The following is a 24,008-nucleotide window of genomic DNA, read 5'->3' on the forward strand; positions in this document are numbered from 1 at the left end:
CTTAGTTTTAGCAATGGCAAAGCAAACAGCTCAAAAATTAGATTAGAACAATAAGAGAGAGAGAGAGGCGGCCTTGCCACGGCTCATCTTCCTCTTTTCTGGCCAGACCTGAGAAGAGAAGAGAATCTTGACTCCATCCAAAGTCCCAGAGGCTCTTCTCCAAGTTTCAGTTCCTTCTTGGCCGGGCGAGCCCAGGACCTGCAAAGTTGATTTATCCTCCCCTGCCGGCTGGCAAAGCTGAATCTTGTAGTCTCCTCTGTTTTATGGTTTTCAGCAGTAGGATCTTCGCAGTCTCTTCCTCTGGATGACAGAGGAACTCCCAGAGTCTGTCTCTCTTGGCGTTTGTCCGAGGAGGGGTCTCCGATGGTGATGATCCACCGTTGAACAACAAAGACCTGAAAAACTGCCTTGAGTTTCTCCTTTTATATAATTTTAGGCTGCTCTCTCTCTCTCTCTCTCTCTCTCTCTCTCCCCCTCACACACCATCCTGCGTCCAGTGTGTGTGTTCTTATGACATCTTTGATGCATTCGACACCTGTGCCGGCCTTAGACCTTAGAGCAGAGTCCGTTTGGCTTTCTGTTCTCTGCCTGTGTTTGGTTAGGGTTTGGTAACTCCAACAATTTCACAGCAACCATCACCCCATTTCATCACTGATTACTTATAACATAGCATAACACCTTAGGTTGCTTATTTTATGTTACCCTTAATAAACAGCCTTTTCATTAAGCTGTTACTGTGCTGACCTCCCTTCTTTGTTGTGCTCTCCAACAAGCTGGGCAGAACAAGATCTTTCCAAAGTTGACAAATCACCCAGCTCATATATCGTCTTTCTATTTTGTATCACGTTCGTTCCATACATAGATATTCTTTACACATTTAATTTTATGATTATCAATACAACATTATTTTATCCATGATAAATGTCATGTAATGACTCACTTCTCTTTTTGACCTCTGCAGGCCTTCAGGGACTTTCCAATACACGCATGTCTCAACTTGTTTTCCCCTTAACATTCGTCACAAGTCGTTGTGACCTAAAAGGTCTTATTCATTACAAATCATACAGCTTAATGATTATCTTTCAGCAAAGCACTCTAAAAAGGATTGTGCATCTTACTTTCACTTTGGCAGCGAGGGCGCTCAGATTTCAACCCTTCTCGACAGTCTGAAGGAAAATGAGGTAGACCGCATTTTGTCACACCTGCTGAACAAGTTTCATCACCTTTACAGTCTGTGTGCACTCTGTATACTATGTCCTAATTGTGTATTTTCAGAAGAAATTCTGTTTTTTTCTCCACTGAAATCAGCCTTAGTAAACTGTATAAACGGATGGATGGAAAGAATGTGTCACATTTTACTGATGGATATGGAAATGACAGGAAGATGCAGGACAAAGAATAGTGGGCAGAAAGTGCTGCGTTGTCAGCAGGATTACACAAGAACTACTGAACCAGTTTTCACCAAACTTGTTGGGAGGAATGAGAATTTTTTTTTTTAATCACTTTCCTCAACATTGCGAGATCAAGCATTTTTCTACATTTCTACATTTTTCTATACACAATTTCTCAGGAAAAGTCTGAACCATGATGTAAACAATCACACATATTTATGGTGTTGAGATATACAAGTTCATACTGTCTGGTGCCAGTTAGAGCTACACAGGTGTACAGGATTGTTTGACCTTGACAGAGGTATATGCTCCTTTATAGTTACTGTATGTTCCTAGTACATTTCATGTGTGGTAACCTCCACCTGAAATGACTGCAGTGAACAGACATGTGTTTCCATGTATGTCACTCTCAGTTTTTCAGTTTTCTACTTCATTCATTGTTGCAGTTTCTTTCTAAATGTCCTATGAGTTCTCACAGCAAAGAGTTACAGGACTCATCCCTGAAGGCTTCTGATAGTGTTGGCCTTGTATTGTTGGCACTTCTCCTTAGTATCACAAAAACTTTGTTTAAAACTACTGCATTTACAGTTCTTCTCCTCATTTTAGGCAGTGGACACGAAAAAAAGAAATGAGACAGAATTGGAAAAGACCCAAGGATTATTAAACCTGATCTAAACTGCAGTTGTCCCAGATCCAAGCTCCATGTCACAGTCCAGCACATTATATCACAACACAGACTATGTGAGGTGTCAAAATTTCATCCATTTTGACACCTCACATTGATGATTATTTTAAAAGACAATAAAAGAAAAAGAGACAAAACATTAAAGAGAAACTGTGATAAAGACAAAATCATAAAGATCACGGTATTCAAACTAGTTACTGAAAAAATACTGACATTGTAAAAAAAACTGAAATCTGCAGATCATCATTGAAAAACACATCACTATGCAAAATATATAATAAAGTAAAATAACAATATTGTGAGATTGTAATTTTGTGTAAATCTGTGTTTTATTTTTCAGTAAAACTTTTTTCAATGTTAACTTTTACAATACAAATGCCAGTGTTTCCTTTTTCACTTCAGATTTTATTTGTAGTGTCAGCATTTTAATTTCTGTTCTTGCTCCATCTTGCTGCCAACCCCCGCCTGTTCTCGATACACAGTTCATTTCCAACGAGCTCCACCTTTTTCCATCCACTTAGAAAAAAGCACTGGACAGAAATCAACAATTGAATCAGCTCGGTCCTTTACCTGTACGTCTTCATCAAAACAAGATGAAAATATTATTATTGTTGCTTCTTCTCTGTCACGTTTCATCACCAGGTAAGATTCACATTTTAAATTATTTAACTCTTTACTTCACTTTCCCTTTGGCATTTCAGAATCAGAATTTATTGCCAAGTAAGTTTGCACATACAAGGAATTTGTCTTGGTATATCGGTGCTAAAGAACAGTGATAGAAGGTAGATTACTGCGTCACACTGCTGTAAGATTAAAAGTATTCATTTTTATTTTGACTTGATAAGACTCTGAGTTTTTACTGAATCCTACTGAATAAATCATATTTATGATGAGTGTTATGGTGAAGTGGTATTTATACTGAACACCTTGTTTGTCCCACAGTCAAACACTCCGCGACGTTTTTCATCACTGCATCTTCTGGAATCCCAAACGTCCCAGAGTTTATGGCCACTGGTCAGGTCGATGGCGTTCATGGGGGTTACTGCGACATCAACGCAAAGAGAATAGAACTAAAACTGGACTGGGCGAACAACTTTTTTGATAAAAACCCCGATGTCCTGGAGCGGCTCACTGCAGAGTGTTCGGACTTTCTGCCTAAGTTATTCAAAGTCACGATTTCTGGTTTGACGCTCGTCCTCAACCAGAGAGAAGGTACAGTATGAGATATGTCATATTTAGCTTTTTACTGTTTAACCGTTCTGCATCTTAGCAAAGTGACCCTCTACAGTATGGAGGCGCAAAAGTGACACCTGAAATAAACAGAAATTACCTTGGATTTTAAAAACGATTTATTAAAATGTACTTTTTTCCTGCTATTTTTACATTTTAAAATATTCAGCTTTCCCATTCAAATGAATGGATGGAATGTTCAAATCCTTTCAAACCTTTCTAGTTCAGCAAACTTTCAGCTAGAAACTTCATCTAAGCTTTAAACAAGTCCCAATAATTTCAGCTATTATTCTATCATTCTGATTTTTTGATCTCTTGTACAGTTTTTGAATGACAGCAGTTTATATTTCATATGAGATTTTCTGAGTTTATAATTGGTGTGTATTGCTTGATTGTATTGTTTTCATTTTTTTTACATTGTTTACATTTAGCTGTTTTTTCCAGTATTTTCTGCTATTTTAAGCATTGCTTCAGCAATCCATTCAACTATCAACATTCACATACATTCTCCACAGGAAATGCATTTTCTAGTTTTAAAATGTATTTATTTATTTATACGTCCCTTATTACTTTCTTTTAATCCACACCAATTGGTAGCAGAAGTGACTTGAGGGTCCATGTACAAAGTGTAACTGATTGATTTCATTGTATTTATGAAGTTATACAGTATATAAAGTTCACCTGCCAAGCTAAACAGTGTTTAAATAGTTTTAAAATTTGTTAACAGGCAGCTGTATGTTAACTTAACTAACTTAACTAACACCTGTACTGACTTGTGGACTGAGCCTACATAGGCAGGTCCTTTGTTCAGCTCTCTGTTCTCCACCCTGCTGCAGCAGCACCTTAGTGGAGCTTGTTATCTGCTTTTCATTCATTTATTCATGTTTCAACAAACCTGTCTGTGATGAACTTGGACCCTGGTGTCTCAACCAGCTCCAACAACTTTGACACTCAGAATTGCGACACTTTCCAATATGCCCCTGCACGGAAACAAAGACACACACACACACAAGCATAGACTTGGTCGACCTGGAAAGTTGGAAAGGTGCTAAGATTTGATTCATTTATTTTGGTGAGAATCCAGTAGAACCAGATGTCCAGAGCCATGAAAGTAAAAACCCAAGGTGTAATAAAGCATTGTTTTCCTTATCATGTTAGGTTGTAATCAGATTAGTACAAACAACATGACACAGTAAGTCTTTAGGTTTCAGGTCTCTGGAGTTGTAGCTTCCCTCTTTGTCCAGTTGGTAATACAACAGTAGTTATATAACGACTATGATTCTGTGAATTCCTGAGTAACTGCCAGATATTCTGGTCACTCAGACCTGAGACTTTTGATTCATTCAGCATCTTAAACCCTAAGCCATGGACCAATCCAGATAGGTGTGACTTTGTATATGTAACAGTTTGATGTGCACAGAACACAAGAAGACAAAGTGTCTTGGTGTACTGCCAGTGGCAATAATCCAGGAATGTACAGAACAATAAATACCTTTCTAACTTTTAAACAGTAAAACAGAAATTGGGATTTATCACTCACATTACAGTCTCTGTCTCTGTCTGTCTGTGTCTCAGGTGTTCACATTTTACAGATGATAACTGGATGTGAGTGGGATGAAGAGACTGGAGAGGATAATGGTATTTTGCTGTTTGCTTATAATGGAGAAGACTTCCTGTCACTGGACCTGAAGACACTGACATGGGTCGCTCTGAAACCAGAGGCTGTCATCATCAAACTGGCATGGGATGCTGACAAACCAGCAATAAAATATTATGAGAATCTTTTAACTCAGCTTTGTCCTGAGTGGCTGAAGAAGAGTATGGAATATGGGCGGAGCTCTCTGCTGAGAACAGGTAGAGAACACAACAATATTCATGCAGAATAGTGAGACTGAATTACCATTGTGTTCTGTGGGCTTGGTGGTTGTGTAGCAAAGGGGTTATTATGTTGTCCTGTCATATGTTTTGGAGTGCTTTTATCTGAATAGTTAGTTACATGTTGTGAGCCTCATCTGTTGAGTTTTTAGTTCAAGAGTTTTCATTGTTGAGGTGTTTGTACCCAATAGGATCTTAACACTTGCAGGGGGCAATGTAGTTAGAAGAAGAGAAGAACCTTATTTGTCCACATCAGTGTTTTAGTTTAAAGCACAGCTGAGCCTCAGTGCAGCCTCACAGAGCTGTTAGCATGGCTGCAGACTCTTAGTCCTGTTTTTACTTGCTCATTTGTTTTGCTCATGTTTCCACACCTTGTGTTGTTGATAGAGCTCATGTTCAGACTCACTGTGAATGAAACTGATGTTTTTCAGTAAACAGAGTATGTTTTTAATTGCTTCTTTCTCTCTTTATTTCTATCCCCTTCACTCTGTTCCCTCCACCTCCACCCTCTCTGTCCCACCTTCTCTCCCTCCAGAGCGTCCTTCAGTGTCTCTCCTCCAGAAGACTCCCTCCTCTCCAGTCAGCTGCCACGCTACAGGTTTCTACCCTGACAGAGCCATGATGTTCTGGAGGAAAGATGGAGAGGAGCTTGATGAGGACGTGGACCGAGGAGAGATCCTCCCCAACCATGATGGAACCTTCCAGATGAGAGCTGACCTGAACATTTCATCAGTCTCACCTGAAGACTGGAGGAGGTACGACTGTGTGTTTCAGCTCTCTGGAGTGAAGGAGGACATCATCACCAAATTGGACAAAGCAGGGATCAGGACCAACTTGGGTAAGACTGAGATCAGAGGTGATGGAGATTGAAAACCAGAGACCTGTACTATGAAACGGGATTTGGGGTTAGCTAGGTAGATTCAGGTTTAACCCTGTATACAGGGATACATCACCATGGTAACTTGCACCAATCAGCCACAACATTAAAAGCACCTGCCTAATATTGTGTACTGTATGAATCCAGCCGTCCACATGATGGCATGAGAAAATGTGATTCATCCCACCTTCTTCCGTTGCTTTATGGTCCAGTTCTGACACTGATGTTCCCATTGTGAGCGCATTTTGTGGTGGACAGGGTTCAGCATGGGCCCTCTGACTGAATACACAGAGAGCTGTGATGCACTGTGTGTTCTGACAGCTTTCTGTCATTAAGGTTTTCAGTTCATTTGTGCTTCAGTAGTTCTTCTGTGGGATCAGACCACACAAGCCAGCCCTCACGTGCATCACTGAGCCTTGGACCCTGTCACTGGTTCAGACCTGACCTGCTCCAGAGCAGGTTATAAGATATAAAAGTATAAAAGTATATATTTATTTTTTATTTTACACTGTTTGACACCACAGAGGTTGTAGCTGAAAGAATAAGGTGTGTATGACTAAAAAAGTCATACACACCATTAGAATACATCTAGACAACACATTATACAAATGTGATTGAATATACAAATGTAATTATAGTTAGATCTATTCATGTTCTAATGATAGGGCAGTGATATTATAAGCCTATTAGCTCACACACTCACACAGCTGTCCTTCCTGCATTTGGCAGCTGCAGCTGTGTTGCTTTTAGTCTGGATTATGTGTTTAACTTCTTTGTATTTTCTAATATTACAGTAAAAGAATTTGTTGTCAGTTCAAATGTAGAAAAGATGTTGACTTGTGTTTTGGTTCCAGTTCCTCCCTCAGAGTTTCCTGCTGCTGCTGTCATTGGAGTTGTTGTAGGACTGCTGCTCCTGCTGCTCTGCATCTCTGGACTCTTCATCTGGAGAAGGAACAATAATGGTGAGGAACAACAATGTTTTCACTCTTTATAAAGTTTCTCCATTTATTTCTCCACTGATGGATTCAACATTTAACACTCCTCTATCTTTATATTTGAAGTATTTTTTCAGTATTCTTGAACATTAACTACTGTAACCTCTCATCTGTATTTCAGGCTTCAGACCTGCAAACAGTAAGTTTCCCCTGTTCAATGTGTGTGTGGTATCATTTGTTTGTGAACATTAACACTCAGTCATTCATGTTCAGTCCTGTTCATATCATGTCTCTTTATGTCAAATGAAACTGTTTCTCTTTGTTTCTCTCTGTAGCTTCAGACTCCTCCAGATGCAGCCTCTAACTGATCACAGTGAGTCCTGCATCATATCAACTACACTGAGCAGATATACAGTAAATGACAGGAACTCAGTTATAATGTTCTGGTGTAATATTTTCATCATATAAGAACTCTTTCTTATTTACTTACTTTACATGGTAATGCTGTTAGGAATTCAAGGATACATGTGTTGTTATGGAACCTTTTAGCTCTGAGGCTTTACTGTATCACAATTTTATTTATTTATTTTTATTTTTATTTTTTTTTGGAATAGTAACACACAAGATCCACTACAAGATTAGATGAAGAAGGTGAATTCTAATGAAGTCAGTGTGGCATTAATTCACAGTGTAAATATCCTTGTATTGTTGTTGAATGACACCAGTCAGACATTTAACCAACAATATTAAACTGTGATTTAAACACTTCTTGTTGTATTTGTATGAAGAATGACTGCAATATGTTTAATGTTCTGTTTTAAAGCAAATACAAGCAAATACGTTTGTAACATACTATTGGATAAATACATTGGTTTAACTATGTTTAAAGTCCCTTCAGACAAAAATGTTTTTTACTTTGTTTATAACTTCACTCAGATATTTGCTCTTGACTGTGCAGAGTGACGTATGTTCAGAGTTTGATATTAAAAGGCTGTTTTCACATCGATCTGATGAAGGGGGAAAGTTTCTCTGTGCTCACTGAAGACCATGATTTTGTCACATCACAACTGGTTTGGAGCCAATCATGGTCCAGTGTTCAGTTTCCAGGAGTGTGATGTTGGAACTTAAAGCTTCCTGTGCTCAGACACTGAGAATTAACTTTTCATTGAAGCAGGAGAAATCCTGTGTCCACCAGCTGAAAATACAACATTCACATACTTGTAGATCTAGGTCTCATAGGTCTAGATTTTTCAATGACAAAGACAGAATACATGAAAATTAAGAACTCATAATGAGCTAACTGATGTTTTGTGGAAAAAAGTATCATGAAAATCACAACAAGCTGACACATCATGATAGTATTAGATCTAATCCTTATGTAAAGAAACCACCAGAGTCCTCACTGGGGAGGAAATGTTCAGATGATGGTAGATGATATTCTGCCATCTGGACTCTATGCAGAATTTTAATAATAAAGAATTTATCCTTTACACAGACTCAGACAAATGCAAATGTTCTTTAAAGGTGTTTAGACTCTTCACAGCACAGACTGAAGGTGAACCATGTCACCAGGGGCTGAGTAAAAACGTATGGCCTGGATTAAACACACCAGCTAGATGTTTATTTGAGTAACTTTGCCGTGGAGAGGAACATAAACCTGAAACTGGTCGACAGAAATCCCTCCTCTGTGGAGAGGAGAGCTGTCAGTCTGTTTTCTCTCCTTCAGTATTTGGTGATCTGCTCCTTTAAGGACGCACCTCTCCTACGTCACACGCACACACCTCTGGCAGGATGTTGGCGGGTTTTTTAAATCAACATGGCGCATTCACTACAAACACACCTGAGGAGGAGGTCCCGACCGGATTCACTCCACCAGTCAACCCCAGAGAAACACCGTCAGTCCCGGGAACCTGCTGCTGCTGAACCGGCGACCAGGAACGGAGGTAACCCCGGAGTCTACGGGAGGTCTCACTCTGATTCTTTTTAGAAAAACTTATTTTGAGCAGAGAACTTTCTTTGTACGGACAGTCTGGAATAAGGACTGAGAGAGTGACTCTGCGGTTTGTGTTGAGAGGGAAACTGTGGTTTGAAGAGTTTTGTGTTTTATCGCTTGTTGCGTTGCTTAATTGCTCTTTGCTGGTTGTCCAATGCGTTAGAGGCTCTGCTGACTCCGGTTATATGATTATAAGTTGTATCTCTTGTCAGAGACTCTGACTGAGACTCCATCATATTGTCAACGAAGGCTACAAGTATTTCACAACATTGTATTTTCCCTTTTAGATGATGGCTGTGAAATTCAACACATCAGGATTAACTGTAATAATAAATCTGGGATTCTTTCATTCTTCATCTTGCACCATCATAAAGTCAAGATTAACATACTAAACTGGTGAACATGTTAACCATTATACTTGCTAAACATTAGCGTAACTAGTCTTTCATACTGAGTGGTTTTCATGTGTTTGTTTTTAATGTCAGATTATGAGGAGTTCACACACACACACAGTGTTTATTGTGCTTATTAAAAAGGAAGAGTAATGTTTCAGTAACTTTCCACTAGAGGGCAGCAACACCTGTAAACTCAGATTCTGAAGTGAAACACTGCCACAACCTTTTCTAACCTTCTAACCTTTTTGACACCTGTTTACAAGTGGAAGATATGATGTGACCTTGATGCCAGAGAGGAGTGGCTTATGAACACAGTGCTGGCTGTTTAAAAATTCCCTGACTGACAGGGGAATTTTTCTTAATAAATGTTTGTTGGTTTTTTCCCCATTCCTGGTTTTATATTTTTTACCCACAATGTAATGTATGTAATATAATGTCAGCCACAGCTTTGAAGTTGTTAGAAAGCGCCTTTAACAGAACGAGTGGTTTGCTGTTTTCTCCCTACTTCCAGTTTTCATGCTAAGCTAAATTTATCTGGTCACTAACCCTGCTGGGTGTTGATATTAACTTTCTCATCCAACTTCTTTGTGGATATTGAATGCTCAAGTAAAATGTAGTTATTTAAAACTGATGCTACATTCACAGATTTTAAATTTTCTGTGGCAGTAAGCTTTGATTCAGAAGAAACTGACGTTTTTGGATGCTCTGACTCTTTCAGTCAGCAGGTGGACAGTTAGTGTGAGTTCATTAAGTTTCAGATTTTCATTGTTAGAACAGAAAGATTGTTGTCTAAATATCAGCGCTGTGTTTGACTGATTTGGTGTCAACCATGAAATCTGGTGAGTCCTTCTACCCTGGCTGTACTGAGTTTCTTTAGTGGTGGTGTAGTTACTGTCTCGGATTATATACAGACTGTGTTATTATGTGGTACTGCGATAAGATTAATGTATGGGTCTGTACATGGAGTGATTTACCTGAAAGAAACTCCTCCCATGCTCCAAATATGTCTTCAACCACTCAGGACAAATATGAGCAGAAGTTCTCGTGCCATATTATTCTCGCCTTTTCAGCATCCCATTTCAGTTTGGTGATGACAGCCTGTGGTTTCAGAGCGATCCATGTCTCTGTCTTCAGGTCCAGTGATAGGAAATCTTCTCCATCATAACCATATTGCATGAAACCAATAACCTCTCCAGTGTCTTCATCCCATTCATCATTTGAAAAATGTGCACACCTGAGACAGAGAGACAACAGAGACCAGGTTTTTGTTTTCCGAAGTCATTATTACAAAATGAAAATCATTTTCATTTTGTTTTGATGAAGACGTTTGGGTAAAGGACCAAGCTACTTCCTCACCGGACCAGAAGTGTTCACGCCAATGTCACTCAAGTCTCTGAGGGGGGTGGGAGTTAAAGGACTTTAGTGTTTGATGAACTGAAATTCCTAACTCTGTCGCTCATTTCACAGTATGTGCCTACAACAGTACAAACAGTCTGGTGAGGAGAGGATGGGAGGGGGATTTAGGGTAAAATATTTTGGTTTGGTTCTGACGTAGCGGCTCTCCATAGACTTGTGCTCCTAACATTCCTAAAATGTTATTTTCTTTTTTAGGCCTGTCTTCATTCTTGTCTCTACTGGAAAAGAACAAATTATAATATCTGAGGAGTTTTAAACGCCTGTCCTCAATGATAGTGTTGATAAAATAGTAATTTTGAACGTTGTTCAAAAGTAGCTTCTTTCTGTTTCTGTTTCCTTAATGAATGTCAGATGTGCAGCGATCACAGGCAGCATACACAACATTTAGTTTCATTGGTAATTACACTTTATTTATCCACATTGCAGTCCACTTGGGTCCATTTGTTTGGAATGTCAGAGCTGAACACACTGCAGAGTTACACTTTTGCAGCACATGATATTATATCAGAAAACACAGGAAGTGCCTTCATAGTTGAGGAGAGTTCAACTTAACTGACCTGCCAGCTTTAAGACACATCTGTGACCTCGTTCTGAGCAGAAAAAACATTAGTTGCACATTTCTTCCTACCTCCAGCTCTGCTGAGTCAATACTGATATTGATCTTCTCATCTAACTCCTCTGTGTGAATTAAACTCATATTGCTGCAGCAACAATCACAGGTGAATATCTGGACTTAAGAAAAAGCCAAACATTTAAAAAGTGGAGACCACCATCACTGCTCATCTACTAACAATAGTTAAATAAATAAAATAATCATAGCTGACAGTATTCAACTCAAGTCATTTATTCATCCACTGTTTCTGTCTTATGTATCATCCTCAAGGTATTAACATGAGAATATAATGGAATGGAAATAAACAAAAACCAACTGCAACAATGCAGAGATAACAAAATAAATGGTATAATGTAACTAAATATAATAAACAATATGTAAAAACTTACATGTTCCAGAGATAATTTCATCCATTTTGACACCTCACGATGATGATTATTTTAAAAGACAATAAAAGAATTTCAGTGTTAACTTTTACAATACAAATGCCAATGTTTCCTTTTTCTCTTCAGATTTTATTTTTAGTGACAACATTTTAATGTCGCTGTTCTTGCTCCATCTTGCTGCCAACTCCCACCTGTTCTCGATACACAGTTCTTTTCGAACGACTTCCACCTTTTTCCATCCACTTGGAGAAAAGACACGGGACAGAAAACAACAACTGAATCAGCTCGGTCCTTTACCTGTACGTCTTCATCAAAACAAGATGAAAACATTATTATTGTTGCTTCTTCTCTGTCACGTTTCATCACCAGGTAAGATTCACATTTTAAATTATTTAACTCTTTACTTCACTTTTTATGTGGCTCTGCATTTTAATCCTGTGTCACACTGCTGCATGATTTAGTTTCATTTTTATTTTGACTTGATAAGACTCTGAGTTTTTACTGAATCCTACTGAATAAGTCATATTTATGATGAGTGTTATGGTGATGTGTGTATTTATACTGAACACCTTGTTTGTCCCACAGTCAAACACTCCCTGAAGTTTTTCGTCACTGCAACGTCTGGATCATTAACTCTCCCAGAGTTACAAGAGTGACACCTGAAATAAACAGAAATTACCTTGATTTTTAAAAACGATTTATTAAAATGTCTTTTTTCTACTATTTATACATTTTTTAAATATTCAGCTTTCCCATTCAAATGAATTGATAGAATGTTCAAACCTTTCTAGTTCAGTATACTTTCAGCTAGAAACTTAAATTAAGCTTCCCAATAAGTTCAGCTATTATTCTGTCATTCAGATTTTATGATCTCTTTACAGTCAGTCTACAGTTTTTGAATTTATATGAGGAGTTCAAGAGGTCCACAGAGCAAAATCTGACTATGCAGAGACTCAACAGTTACAGTTACCATAATAACAGGTGATTGTGATCAGCTGATCTCTGATGTCTGTGCTGTTTATCGAACTCTTGACTTACGTTTCTGTCAAAAATCCTGCTATAAACCATCTCCACACCTCATCCAAGACACATGGATTCCTCTTAATCAGAGATCACTAATCAGTAAATTATCTTTAAGCAGTGTTTGACGCTTCAAACCTCTTTCTCTCTATTTTTTTCTTTGAGTCAAACCCTGAGCAGCTGATTTTACCTTTAAACTGTTTCTACCTGATCTACATTTTAACTTCCAAATTTTGATTCTCCATTTAGCTGTTTTTTTCTATTCTTTTTTATGTTATAACTACTCCTTCATAGTTTCTGCTACAGAAACCATTCAATTATCAAAATGTTCGGGACACTTTTGCTTTTATTTGACCTTACTATTTGTACTTTCTAAAAATATTTTAGCTCTCATTTGAATGGAAGTTTCAGCTATTGTTTTCATTTTTTTACGTTGTTTATGGAAAAGGGTTAAAAGATGTTATAAAGGAACTAAAATTCAGTTAAGATTAAAGGAATAAATCCTGCAGTTTAACGCTTGTGAACGCTAAAGTTGTCTGCCTCTTTGTCTATACGTTCAGACCACGGCAGCAGGGTTGAGGACCACATTCCTCCCTGACACCCCTAGGTCAGGAGGGTAATATTTACATTTAGCTGTTTTTTCCAGTATTTTCTGCTATTTTAAGCATTGCTTCAGCAATTCCTTTTGCCTTTTCCTTTGCTTTCCTCCTGCATTTCAACAATTTCAGCCATTTTCTGCATTGTTTCAGCAATCCATTCAACTATCAACATTCACATACATTCTCCACAGGAAATGCATTTTCTAGTTTTAAAATGTATTTATTTATTTACACGTCCCTTATTACTTTCTTTTAATCCACACCAATTGGTAGCAGAAGTGACTTGAGGGTCCATGTACAAAGTGTAACTGATTGATTTCATTGTATTTATGAAGTTATACAGTATATAAAGTTCACCTGCCAAGCCAAACAGTGTTTAAATAGTTTTGAAGTTAGTTAACAAGCAGCTGTATGTTAACTTAACTAACTTAACTAACACCTGTGCTGACTTGTGGACTGAGCCTACATAGGCAGGTCCTTTGTTCAGCTCTCTGTTCTCCACCCTGCTGCAGCAGCACCTTAGTGGAGCTTGTTATCTGCTTTTCATTCATTTATTCATGTTTCAACAAACCTGTCTGTGATGAACTTGGACCCTGGTGTCTCAACCAGCTCTAACAACTTTGACACTCAGAATTGTGACACTCTCCAATATCCAACAGGTTGTGAGAGAGAAGGTGGGATTATCTCTTTATTCAGGAAATTTATTTTGTGGAAGTTGGAAAGGTTTTCAGATTTGATTCTTTCATTTATTTTGAATCCAGTAGAACCAGATGTCCAGAGCCATGAAAGTAAAAACCCAAGTTGTAATAAAGCATTGTTTTCCTTATCATGTTAGGTTGTAATCAGATTAGTACAAACAACATGACACAGTAAGTCTTTAGGTTTCAGGTCTCTGGAGTTGTAGCTTCCCTCTTTGTCCAGTTGGTAATACAACAGTAGTTATATAACGACTATGATTCTGTGAATTCCTGAGTAACTGCCAGATATTCTGGTCACTCAGACCTGAGACTTTTGATTCATTCAGCATCTTAAACCCTAAGCCATGGACCAATCCAGATAGGTGTGACTTTGTATATGTAACAGTTTGATGTGCACAGAACACAAGAAGACAAATTCCTGTTTATATCATGTCTCTTTATGTCAAATGAAACTGTTTCTCTTTGTTTCTCTCTGTAGCTTCAGACTCTTCACCTCCAGATGCAGCCTCTAACTGATCACAGTGAGTCCTGCATCATATCAACTACACTGAGCAGATATACAGTAAATGACAGGAACTCAGTTATAATGTTCTGGTGTAATATTCTCATCATGTAAGAATTCTGTCTTTGTCAAATCACTGATTCAAAAACATTTTTCTTCTGTACTTTACTGCTGTTATGAATTCAAAGATGAACTCTTACTGAGTGTTGGTATGAAACCTTTCAGCTCTGAGGCTTTACTGTATCACTCTATACCTCAGTTTTATTTTTAGGAACAGTAACAGATATATCCACTACAAGATTAGATGAAGAAGGTGAATTCTAATGAAGTCAGTGTGGCATTAATTCACAGTGTAAATATCCCTGTACTGTTGTTGAATGTGTTTGTTGCTGTGGCACAAACTCATTCATGACTAATTTAGATTTGAATGTTGTTTGATATAAATGACACCAGTCAGACATTTAACCCAGAATATTAAATATCTGTGTGTCTACTTTAATAACTGCACTGTGTTTCAGAGAACACTCTTTCAGCTGCTGTTACATTCACATTATTTTTGTCTCTGTTATTTACAGTCACTGGTTTTAGGATCTGATTTTTTTTAATTGAAGTTTAAGTTGTGTGTCTGTGGATGTTATAATTCTTATGAAAAATAAATATTTCTATGCTTATTTGTATACTGTATGTTGCTATGTATTACACTCATTTTAATGTTTATGTTGCTGTGAATACAGGACATTTTAGATTGTGTAAGTACATGCAAAATGAAAATGGGTCTGCTTCAGAGTGAAGAGCAGGAACGTGTTGGGAATGAGGACAGAGACAGAAAGTTTCAGATGAGTTGGAGGAAGAAATGCAGATAGATGTAGAAGATAAATGACCAATGTTGACTTGAGTCCAACAGTAGTTATACCAGAGGCTGAGCCACATCCACCACTGAATGATAAGTGTTTAACTAGAGCAGCAGAGAGCTGAGAAAAGACAAACTGAGATAATATCAACATTTTCATTTTATGTGAGAGAGCACTGTTCATGTGTGTCTGAAGGAAAATGAGGACATGGACAGGTTCAACAAGTATCAAGTACTATCAGGATGAATCAGGAGGAAAATAATAAGCAGTGTTCCACAGAATCAAAATAAATCTGAACAAGATAAAGAGGGAATGTTGAACAGAATGAGACTGGGTCACATTAAACTACACAACACACTAAAAAGCATTCAGCTGATCTTTATATGGTCCAACATCACACATCATGTTTCACAGTCTGAGCCATATGACACTCTGTGTACTATGTCCTAGTTATTTGTAGAAATTCTCCAGGTGGCGTTGGTCACTCGTTTTCCTCCAGACTCCACATCTGCCTCAACACCCTCAGTCACACGTGGTTCTTACTACTGTTTTTTTTTTCCGGAAGGATTTCTTCAGTAGTCGTTGAGGTAACACAGGAGTCTTTGAATTCTCAAATGTGTTGCAGTTTGTCACATTGTGCTTTTTAGCTGCGTCTCTGCCATTATTACTCGTTAATGCAAAAACAAAAACTCCCGCGAGGCATTTGATCGCAGTTTGACACAGTTCAACAACGTCTTCTTGACAGAACTCACGAGCTACAGAGACGATGGAGTTAGTTTTTCTGCTCGTCTTCTTTCCTGTCACACATTCAGGTGAGATCAACTTTAAAACTCTGATTTAAACATTTAGTTCTCCAAACTGATTCGTTTTCTCGTTGTATTTGAAATGAATAACGTTTCTACATGTTTAATATTTTGTTTTAAAGCAAATACAGAAAAAAAATATACAACAATACATACAATAAAATGTGGGTCAAAATAATAAAACAGGTCAAAGAGGAATAAGAAGTTGTAGTTCAGTGGACTGAGGTCATATTGTTTTGTTGACAGAATACCATCAATCACCAGTTTAGCTTTGGAGAGTTGAAATATTCAGATTGATTTTGCTCACCACTGACAGACATGGTAACGATTTCTACTTATTTGTCTACATAGTTCTTATCAGAGAAAATATAACTCTATACCATAAATAATTTGAAATGAAATACTTGAATTATCAGTCACTTTGAATAATCTGCAAAGCCTCCTAAAAGTCAAAGTACTCTGACTCCAGGATTTCGTAACTCTCCCCATACCGGCCTGTAACTGATCTGAGTCTGACTCTGTTTGTTTGTCTGTGTAAATTTATTAAATGGTAAAATTCACTTTCTTCACATTTGTTTTTCAAAAACCTGAAAGCTGTCTTTGTCTTTCAGTGAAACACTCCCTGACATTTTTCATCACTGAATCCTCTGGACTCCAAACCTTCCCAGAGTTTGTGGTTTTCTCAGAGATGGATGGAGTGCATCTGTCTTACTGTGACAGTAACAAAAAGAAACCTGACCTCAGACAGGTCTGGGTCAAAAAATTAGTAGAAGATGATCCTGAATCCTTTATATGGTTCACTCAGGGCTGTGCTGTTTACCAGCGGAGGCTGAAATTCGAAAGTGACAGTTTGAAGCAGCATGTAAACCAAACTGGAGGTAAGTTACTACAAAGAATTATTCCTGGTTATTAAGTCAGATGTAGCTTTTTAACATTTACCTGAACACACACACATACAGTGACTCCTCCATCACAATCATTCATCAACAGTCCTCCAACCTCCAGTAGTGTAGGTAAACTGTGTGTTGGTCTGTGTGGAATCAGTGTGTCTCTGTGGTAAAGATGTGAAATCAACTGTTAATAACTGACTGTGCTGAGATCTCATTGTCTCTTTCTCAGGTCAACACATTTTCCAGTGGATGCTTGGCTGTGAATGGGATGAAGAGACTGGAGAGGTTGATGGTTATAGAAACAGCAGCTGTGATGGAGAAGACTTCATAACATTTGACCTGAAGACAGAGACATGGATCATTTTAACACCACAAGCTCTCATCACTAAAACAGAGTGGGACAGAAATCAAATGTACAACAGATTATTGAAGGATTATCTCACCATAACCTGCCCAGACTGGCTGAAGAAGGTGGTGAACTATGGGAGGAGCTCTCTGCAGAAAACAGGTAGAATCACATGATCTGATGTTATTTCATGAACTCAATATTTATGTGTCTATTCTGTTTCTAATGACAGTTAATATGAAGCAACACATACTGAGATGCACTGTTCAAATATTTAAAGAACATTTTTGCAAAGTGTGTTTCTCTGTCACATTGATGGTGACAACAGTCATGAGAAAAACAATGCTTGATATTTTATCTAATGTATGAGAAATATACAAATGATCATCTCTCCCTCCAGAGCTTCCCTCAGTGTCTCTCCTCCAGAAGACTCCCTCCTCTCCAGTCAGCTGCCACGCTACAGGTTTCTACCCTGACAGAGCCATGATGTTCTGGAGGAAAGATGGAGAGGAGCTTCATGAGGACGTGGACCGAGGAGAGATCCTCCCCAACCATGATGGAACCTTCCAGATGAGAGCTGACCTGAACATTTCATCAGTCTCACCTGAAGACTGGAGGAGGTACGACTGTGTGTTTCAGCTCTCTGGAGTGAAGGAGGACATCATCACCAAACTGGACCAAGCAGAGATCAGGACCAACTGGGGGAAAACTGGACTCAGATCAGATGGTGATTGAAAATACACACCTGTTTGTTTGTCTAATAAAGTGGATCAAACATGTCCTTCTCCATCCAGTGGCAGAGACAGAGTGTGAATGTTGTGTTTTGGTTCCAGTTCCTCCCTCAGAGTTTCCTGCTGCTGCTGTCATTGGAGTTGTTGTAGGACTGCTGCTCCTGCTGCTCTGCATCTCTGGACTCTTCATCTGGAGAAGGAACAATAATGGTGAGGAACAACAATGTTTTCACTCTTTATAAAGACATTTTTACTTCTCTGTTACATTCACCATTTAACACTCTATACTTGAAATAGAAATCTGTGAAAATTATGAAGAACTTCTTCAAAACATGTAAATGTGTTTTCTTTGTGTTTTTTCAGAAACTCAGATTTTTATTGTATTTATTTATAATTTTGGAACCTTAACTACTGTAACCTCTCATCTGTATTTCAGGCTTCAGACGTGCAAACAGTAAGTTTCCCTGTTCAATGTGTGTGTGGTATCATTTGTTTGTGAACATTAACACTCAGTCATTCATGTTCAGTCCTGTTCATATCATGTCTCTTTATGTCAAATGAAACTGTTTCTCTTTATTTCTCTCTGTAGCTTCAGACTCCTCCAGATGCAGCCTCTAACTGATCACAGTGAGTTTTCAAGAATGAACTGATTAGACTTTGGAGGTCAAAGGTTGCTGCGACCTCACAAACCATGTTTTTGGCCACAATTCATGAATGTTGTTCAATAATAAATGACACCAGACCGTTATGTGTAGGTATTAAAACAAGAACATTAAATATCTGTGTATGTACTTTAATAACAACAACTCTTTCTTGAAGCTTCTTTCACATTCACCTTTTTGTTGCTTTTATTTACATCTGATTTGTGTGTTGTTGGTTTTTTGTTGTGTTTTTTGGCTGAAGTTTAAATGTGTGTCTGTGGGTGTAGATTATTAAAACTCTAAAGAAAATTCAGGATTTCAGTGTTTATCTGTATACTGTATGTTGTCATGTATTCCACTGATTTAAATGTGTTTTATCTTGCTGTGAACACAGAACATTTTACACTGTGTTTGTGCACACAGACTTAAAATAGATATGCTTCAGAGTGAGGAGAGGAAAGTCAACAGAGTGTGTCAGAGGCCCAGCTTGTCTGTAACAGGATTTTTTATTTAAAGTAGGTTTTAAAGGCCCTGCAGACCCCACAGTCCCAATCAGTCACTGAAGTCCTCCCCTTAACAGTCAGTCAGGAAGGATCTCTGTGCAGATGATGGGGCATTAATGGAGAGAGGAAATTTTCCAAGAGATACTCAGGATGATCAATACTCTGGAGCAGGGAGCACCTATTGTTGAAATATTTCCTAGTTTTATGTATTTTCCGAGAGAAAGCACCAGGTGGCGTAGTTGGTCACTGACTTTCCTTCACACTCTACATGTCATTTATTACATTTCCTCAGCTGCAAACTATTTCAGCTCAGACGAATTTCCTCAGCAGCTGGGCGGGGATAAATCGGTCATCTAACGGCAGCTCGATCCCGTTAACTCCAACGTCATCAACTCGACAGGACTCAGGAACCATTCAGACGATGGAGTTAATTTTTCTTCTCGTCTTCTTTCCTGTCGCACATTCAGGTGAGATCAACTTTAAAACTCTGATTTAAACATTTAATTGTTGAAACTGATTCGTTTGTTTTCTTTGTATGAGGAGCAGCTCTTCAGTTTCAGTTTGGATAATATGACTCAGTCTGAAGGCGTTGACATTTCAGGACGAACAGAGCTCTGTCATGTCAGCTCAACTTGTTTTGGTATTTGATAGTTAAGATTAAACATACAGTTAAACAACAGTTTTACGTTTTGTTTTTTTATTTTAGAGGAACAGAAAAAAAATACAAATTTCCCCCAAACCCTGTTATTCTGAATGTTGTGACATTTTTTCCCACATTTTTTTTTTATATAGACCTGCTTTTAAAAAGTATGACAAAGTATGGATTAATGGAATAAAACAGGACAAAGAGGAATAAAATGTTTCAGTACAACACTGAGATTATCTTGTTGACAGAATACCATCAATCACCAGTTTAGCTTTGGAGAGTTGAAATATTCAGATTCACTTTGATCACCACTGGATGTTAAAATCATTTAATTTAATTGGCTAACAAACATTCAAATGATATTTATTTTATGCAAAGTTTTTATGGAGAAAGATCAACCTTATACCACAAATAAAGAAAATACATTTCAGTCAGTGGAATAATCAGCAAAGCCTCTTAAAATCGAGGTACTCTGACTCCAGGATGTCACACAGACTCTCTCCATACCAGCCTTAGACTGATCTGTTCATTTGTCTGTGTTGTTCATGTCTGTTAGTTTGTTGTATTTAGGGACATTGTTGTTAAAGGTCATTTACACTCAGCCTGCCTACTCTGAATATATGTTTAATGATGATACAATTATCCTGTTGTGATTGAACAGGAATCCAATCTGATTAAGTGCTGAAGTTTTTTTTTTTTAATTGTTTCTGAAAAACCTGAAAATCTGTGTTTGTCTTTCAGTGAAACATTCCCTGAAATATTTCCTCACTGAATCCTCTGGACTCCAAACCTTCCCAGAGTTTGTGGCTGTTTCAATAGTTGATGGGGTGCGTGTTGGTTACTGTGATAGTAACAATAAGAAAGCAGAACCCAGACAGGCCTGGGTACGAGAGCTGATTGAAGACTCTCCTGAGCTCATGCAGTGGCACATTCAGGCCTGTATCGATGCCCATCAGGATTTAAAGGCTCTAAGAGAAGATTTAAAACTGCACTTTAACCAAACTGGAGGTAAGTTTATTTTTTATTTAAACACCTAATGTGTATGTTTTGGTAATTGTTTCTTTGTTGAATTAGTATCTTCACATGTACATGTTGAGTGTTGAGTCTCTGACAAGAGTGTGTTCAATGTCTGTAAAGTAAGGTTTGAATCTTTGAAGACAAAAAGCTGTGACAATGAAAATATTACACTACAGACTGTAAGAGCGAGGTAACTATTTCAGACTTTCATTGAAATGTTAAATCGACAGTCCCAACTTGAAAAATGTACTTTCAACCTTTAAAATCTTAGTTATAATTATATAATTTCTGATTGTAATCCAAGCTCATGAAGTTGTAGGTCCTCTGTTTTGAGGTTTGTGGATCAAGTCGTATGTCTCTGTGGTAAAGATATCGACTGACTATAATCTCACTCTGGTTCACTGCCTCTGTTTCTGTTTCTTTCTCAGGTGTTCACATTTTCCAAGAGATGTCTGGTTGTGAGTGGGATGATGAGACTGGAAAAGTTAGTGGATATCAAGAGTTTGGTTATGATGGAGAAGACTTTGTATCATTGGACCTGAAAACACAGACGTGGGTGTACACAAAACATTCCACCAGCTTTATAGAGGGGTGGGAAAGAGACAAAGCTCGATTAGAGTACAACAGTAACGTGCTCATCAACATTTATCCTAAGTGGCTGAAGAAGTTTGTGAACTATGGGAGGAGCTCTCTGCTGAGAACAGGTAGAGTTATATGACCTGATGTGCATTACAATGGAAATGATTTTTGTCAATTCACATACTTCTTTCTCTGCTTCTCTGTTTTAAAGTTTAACTTCTTTTCTCTCTCTCTCTCTCCCTCCAGATCGTCCCTCAGTGTCTCTCCTCCAGAAGACTCCCTCCTCTCCAGTCAGCTGCCACGCTACAGGTTTCTACCCTGACAGAGCCATGATGTTCTGGAGGAAAGATGGAGAGGAGCTTGATGAGGACGTGGACCGAGGAGAGATCCTCCCCAACCATGATGGAACCTTCCAGATGAGAGCTGACCTGAACATTTCATCAGTCTCACCTGAAGACTGGAGGAGGTACGACTGTGTGTTTCAGCTCTCTGGTGTGAAGGAGGACATCATCACCAAACTGGACCAAGCAGAGATCAGGACCAACAGGGGTAAGACTGAGATCAGATCAGGTGGTGACTGAAAATACACACCTGTTTGTTTGTCTAATAAAGTGGATCAAACATGTCCTTCTCCATCCAGTGGCAGAGACAGAGTGTGAATGTTGTGTTTTGGTTCCAGTTCCTCCCTCAGAGTTTCCTGCTGCTGCTGTCATTGGAGTTGTTGTAGGACTGCTGCTCCTGCTGCTCTGCATCTCTGGACTCTTCATCTGGAGAAGGAACAATAATGGTGAGGAACAACAATGTTTTCACTCTTTATAAAGACATTTGTACTTCTCTGTTACATTCACCATTTAACACTCTATACTTGAAATAGAAATCTGTGAAAATTATGAAGAACTTCTTCAAAACATGTAAAAGTGTTTTCTTTGTGTTTTTTCATAAACTCAGATTTTTATTGTATTTATTTATATTTTCAGAACATTAACTACTGTAACCTCTCATCTGTATTTCAGGCTTCAGACCTGCAAACAGTAAGTTTCCCTGTTCAATGTGTGTGTGGTATCATTTGTTTGTGAACATTAACACTCAGTCATTCATGTTCAGTCCTGTTCATATCATGTCTCTTTATGTCAAATGAAACTGTTTCTCTTTGTTTCTCTCTGTAGCTTCAGACTCTTCACCTCCAGATGCATTCCTCTCACAGTGAGTTTTCAAGAATGAACTGATTAGACTTTGGAGGTCAAAGGTCAAAGGTCACTGTGACCTCACAAAACATTTTTATTGAGTGTAACATCTCAGGATCACCTTGAGGAAATTCACTTGGAGTCCAGGTGTTAATTCCAGTTTGGATCAGTAACAGATATCTGCACTGCAGGATTAATATTCACTGTAAACTCTTAAGTTTTAATTAAAGGTTATCAAAGAAGATTAGATGAGGGAAGTGAACTCCAGTGAAATGAATCTGGTATTAATTCATTAATTCACAGTGTAATGTCCATTTATTGTGGTTAAATCTCTGTAATAATGTAGAAATGATGTCTGATCTGTGAATTAGACCAAAGCACTTTTTTTATTCCTCCATGAGGTGACAGCTGTGACCGGAGGCATTGTGTTTTCAGGTTGTCTGTTCTTCCATCCGTTCGTCCCACTCTTGTGAACATGATATCTCAGAAACATGTTGAGGGAATTTCTTCAAACTTTGGTGCAAACATTCACGTGGACTCAAAGATGAACTGATTTTAGTGAGTAAAGGTCAAAGGTTGCTACGACCTCACAAACCATGTTTTTGGCCATAACTCATGAATGTAGTTTAATAATAAATGACACCAGTCTGTTATGTGTAGGTATTCAAACAAGAACATTAAATATCTGTGTATGTACTTTAATAACAACAACTCTTTCTTGAAGCTGCTTTCACATTCACCTTTTTGTTGCTTTTATTTACATCTGATTTGTGTGTTGTTGGTTTTTTGTTGTGTTTTTTGGCTGAAGTTTAAATGTGTGTCTGTGGATGTAGATTATTAAAACTCTAAAGAAAATTCAGGATTTCAGTGTTTATCTGTATACTGTATGTTGTCATGTATTCCACTGATTTAAATGTGTTTTATCTTGCTGTGAACACAGAACATTTTACACTGTGTTTGTGCACACAGACTTAAAATAGATATGCTTCAGAGTGAGGAGAGGAAAGTCAACAGAGTGTGTCAGAGGCCCAGCTTGTCTGTAACAGGATTTTTTATTTTAACCACCTTTATTTCAGTTTGTTGTAATGTCCACTCTGGCTGCATTTCTGCCATTATCACACGAGTGCATCATCAACTCCAACATCATCAACTCAACAGGACTCATGAAGCACAAAGACGATGGAGTTTTTCTGCTCATTTTC

At 38.1% G+C, this 24,008-nt stretch overlaps 2 protein-coding genes across 7 annotated transcripts in view; both read left to right on the forward strand.

The window, feature by feature from the left end:
• The window catches only part of LOC108901538 (major histocompatibility complex class I-related gene protein), a 41,411-nt gene extending 18,057 nt beyond the window's left edge, over window positions 1-23,354 (forward strand). The window contains exons 7-8 of the mRNA XM_051069520.1: window positions 18,826-18,863; window positions 23,242-23,354. Coding sequence (XP_050925477.1) covers window positions 18,826-18,854 — 29 coding nt within the window. The 3' untranslated portion in view covers window positions 18,855-18,863; window positions 23,242-23,354. The remainder of the gene's footprint in view (window positions 1-18,825; window positions 18,864-23,241) is intronic.
• On the forward strand, window positions 2,544-23,248 carry LOC108901566 (major histocompatibility complex class I-related gene protein). 6 transcript variants are annotated; one of them, XM_051069518.1, is made up of 7 exons: window positions 2,544-2,718; window positions 3,019-3,288; window positions 4,882-5,160; window positions 5,717-6,019; window positions 6,913-7,020; window positions 7,175-7,192; window positions 22,789-23,248. In XM_051069518.1, the coding sequence occupies exons 1-7, from the start codon at window positions 2,670-2,672 to the stop codon at window positions 22,827-22,829; spliced, it is 1,068 nt and encodes a 355-aa protein (XP_050925475.1). In that variant the 5' UTR covers window positions 2,544-2,669; the 3' UTR covers window positions 22,830-23,248. The 6 variants fall into 6 exon arrangements, with proteins under 6 accessions (XP_050925475.1, XP_050925473.1, XP_050925476.1 ...); XM_051069516.1 differs by lacking the exons at window positions 5,717-6,019; window positions 6,913-7,020; window positions 7,175-7,192 and adding exons at window positions 17,906-18,232; window positions 18,339-18,446; window positions 18,673-18,690 and having other exon boundaries at window positions 2,551-2,718; XM_051069519.1 differs by lacking the exons at window positions 2,544-2,718; window positions 3,019-3,288; window positions 4,882-5,160; ... (1 more) ...; window positions 6,913-7,020; window positions 7,175-7,192 and adding exons at window positions 16,066-16,278; window positions 16,881-17,147; window positions 17,389-17,667; ... (1 more) ...; window positions 22,302-22,409; window positions 22,636-22,653.
• Window positions 23,355-24,008: the final 654 nt, after the last annotated feature.

The sequence above is a fragment of the Lates calcarifer genome, unplaced genomic scaffold (genome assembly GCF_001640805.2).
Source record: "Lates calcarifer isolate ASB-BC8 unplaced genomic scaffold, TLL_Latcal_v3 scaffold_29_63, whole genome shotgun sequence".
NCBI lineage: Eukaryota > Metazoa > Chordata > Actinopteri > Centropomidae > Lates > Lates calcarifer.

Bases quoted from the DNA above. Each gene is read 5' to 3' on its own strand.
- LOC108901566 (XM_051069516.1), top strand. From the start codon at position 2,670: ATGAAAATATTATTATTGTTGCTTCTTCTCTGTCACGTTTCATCACCA. The intron at 5,161-17,905 runs GTAGAGAACACA...CTCTCCCTCCAG, and splicing joins GAGCTCTCTGCTGAGAACAG to AGCTTCCCTCAGTGTCTCTC. The intron at 18,233-18,338 runs GTGATTGAAAAT...TTTTGGTTCCAG, and splicing joins AACTGGACTCAGATCAGATG to TTCCTCCCTCAGAGTTTCCT.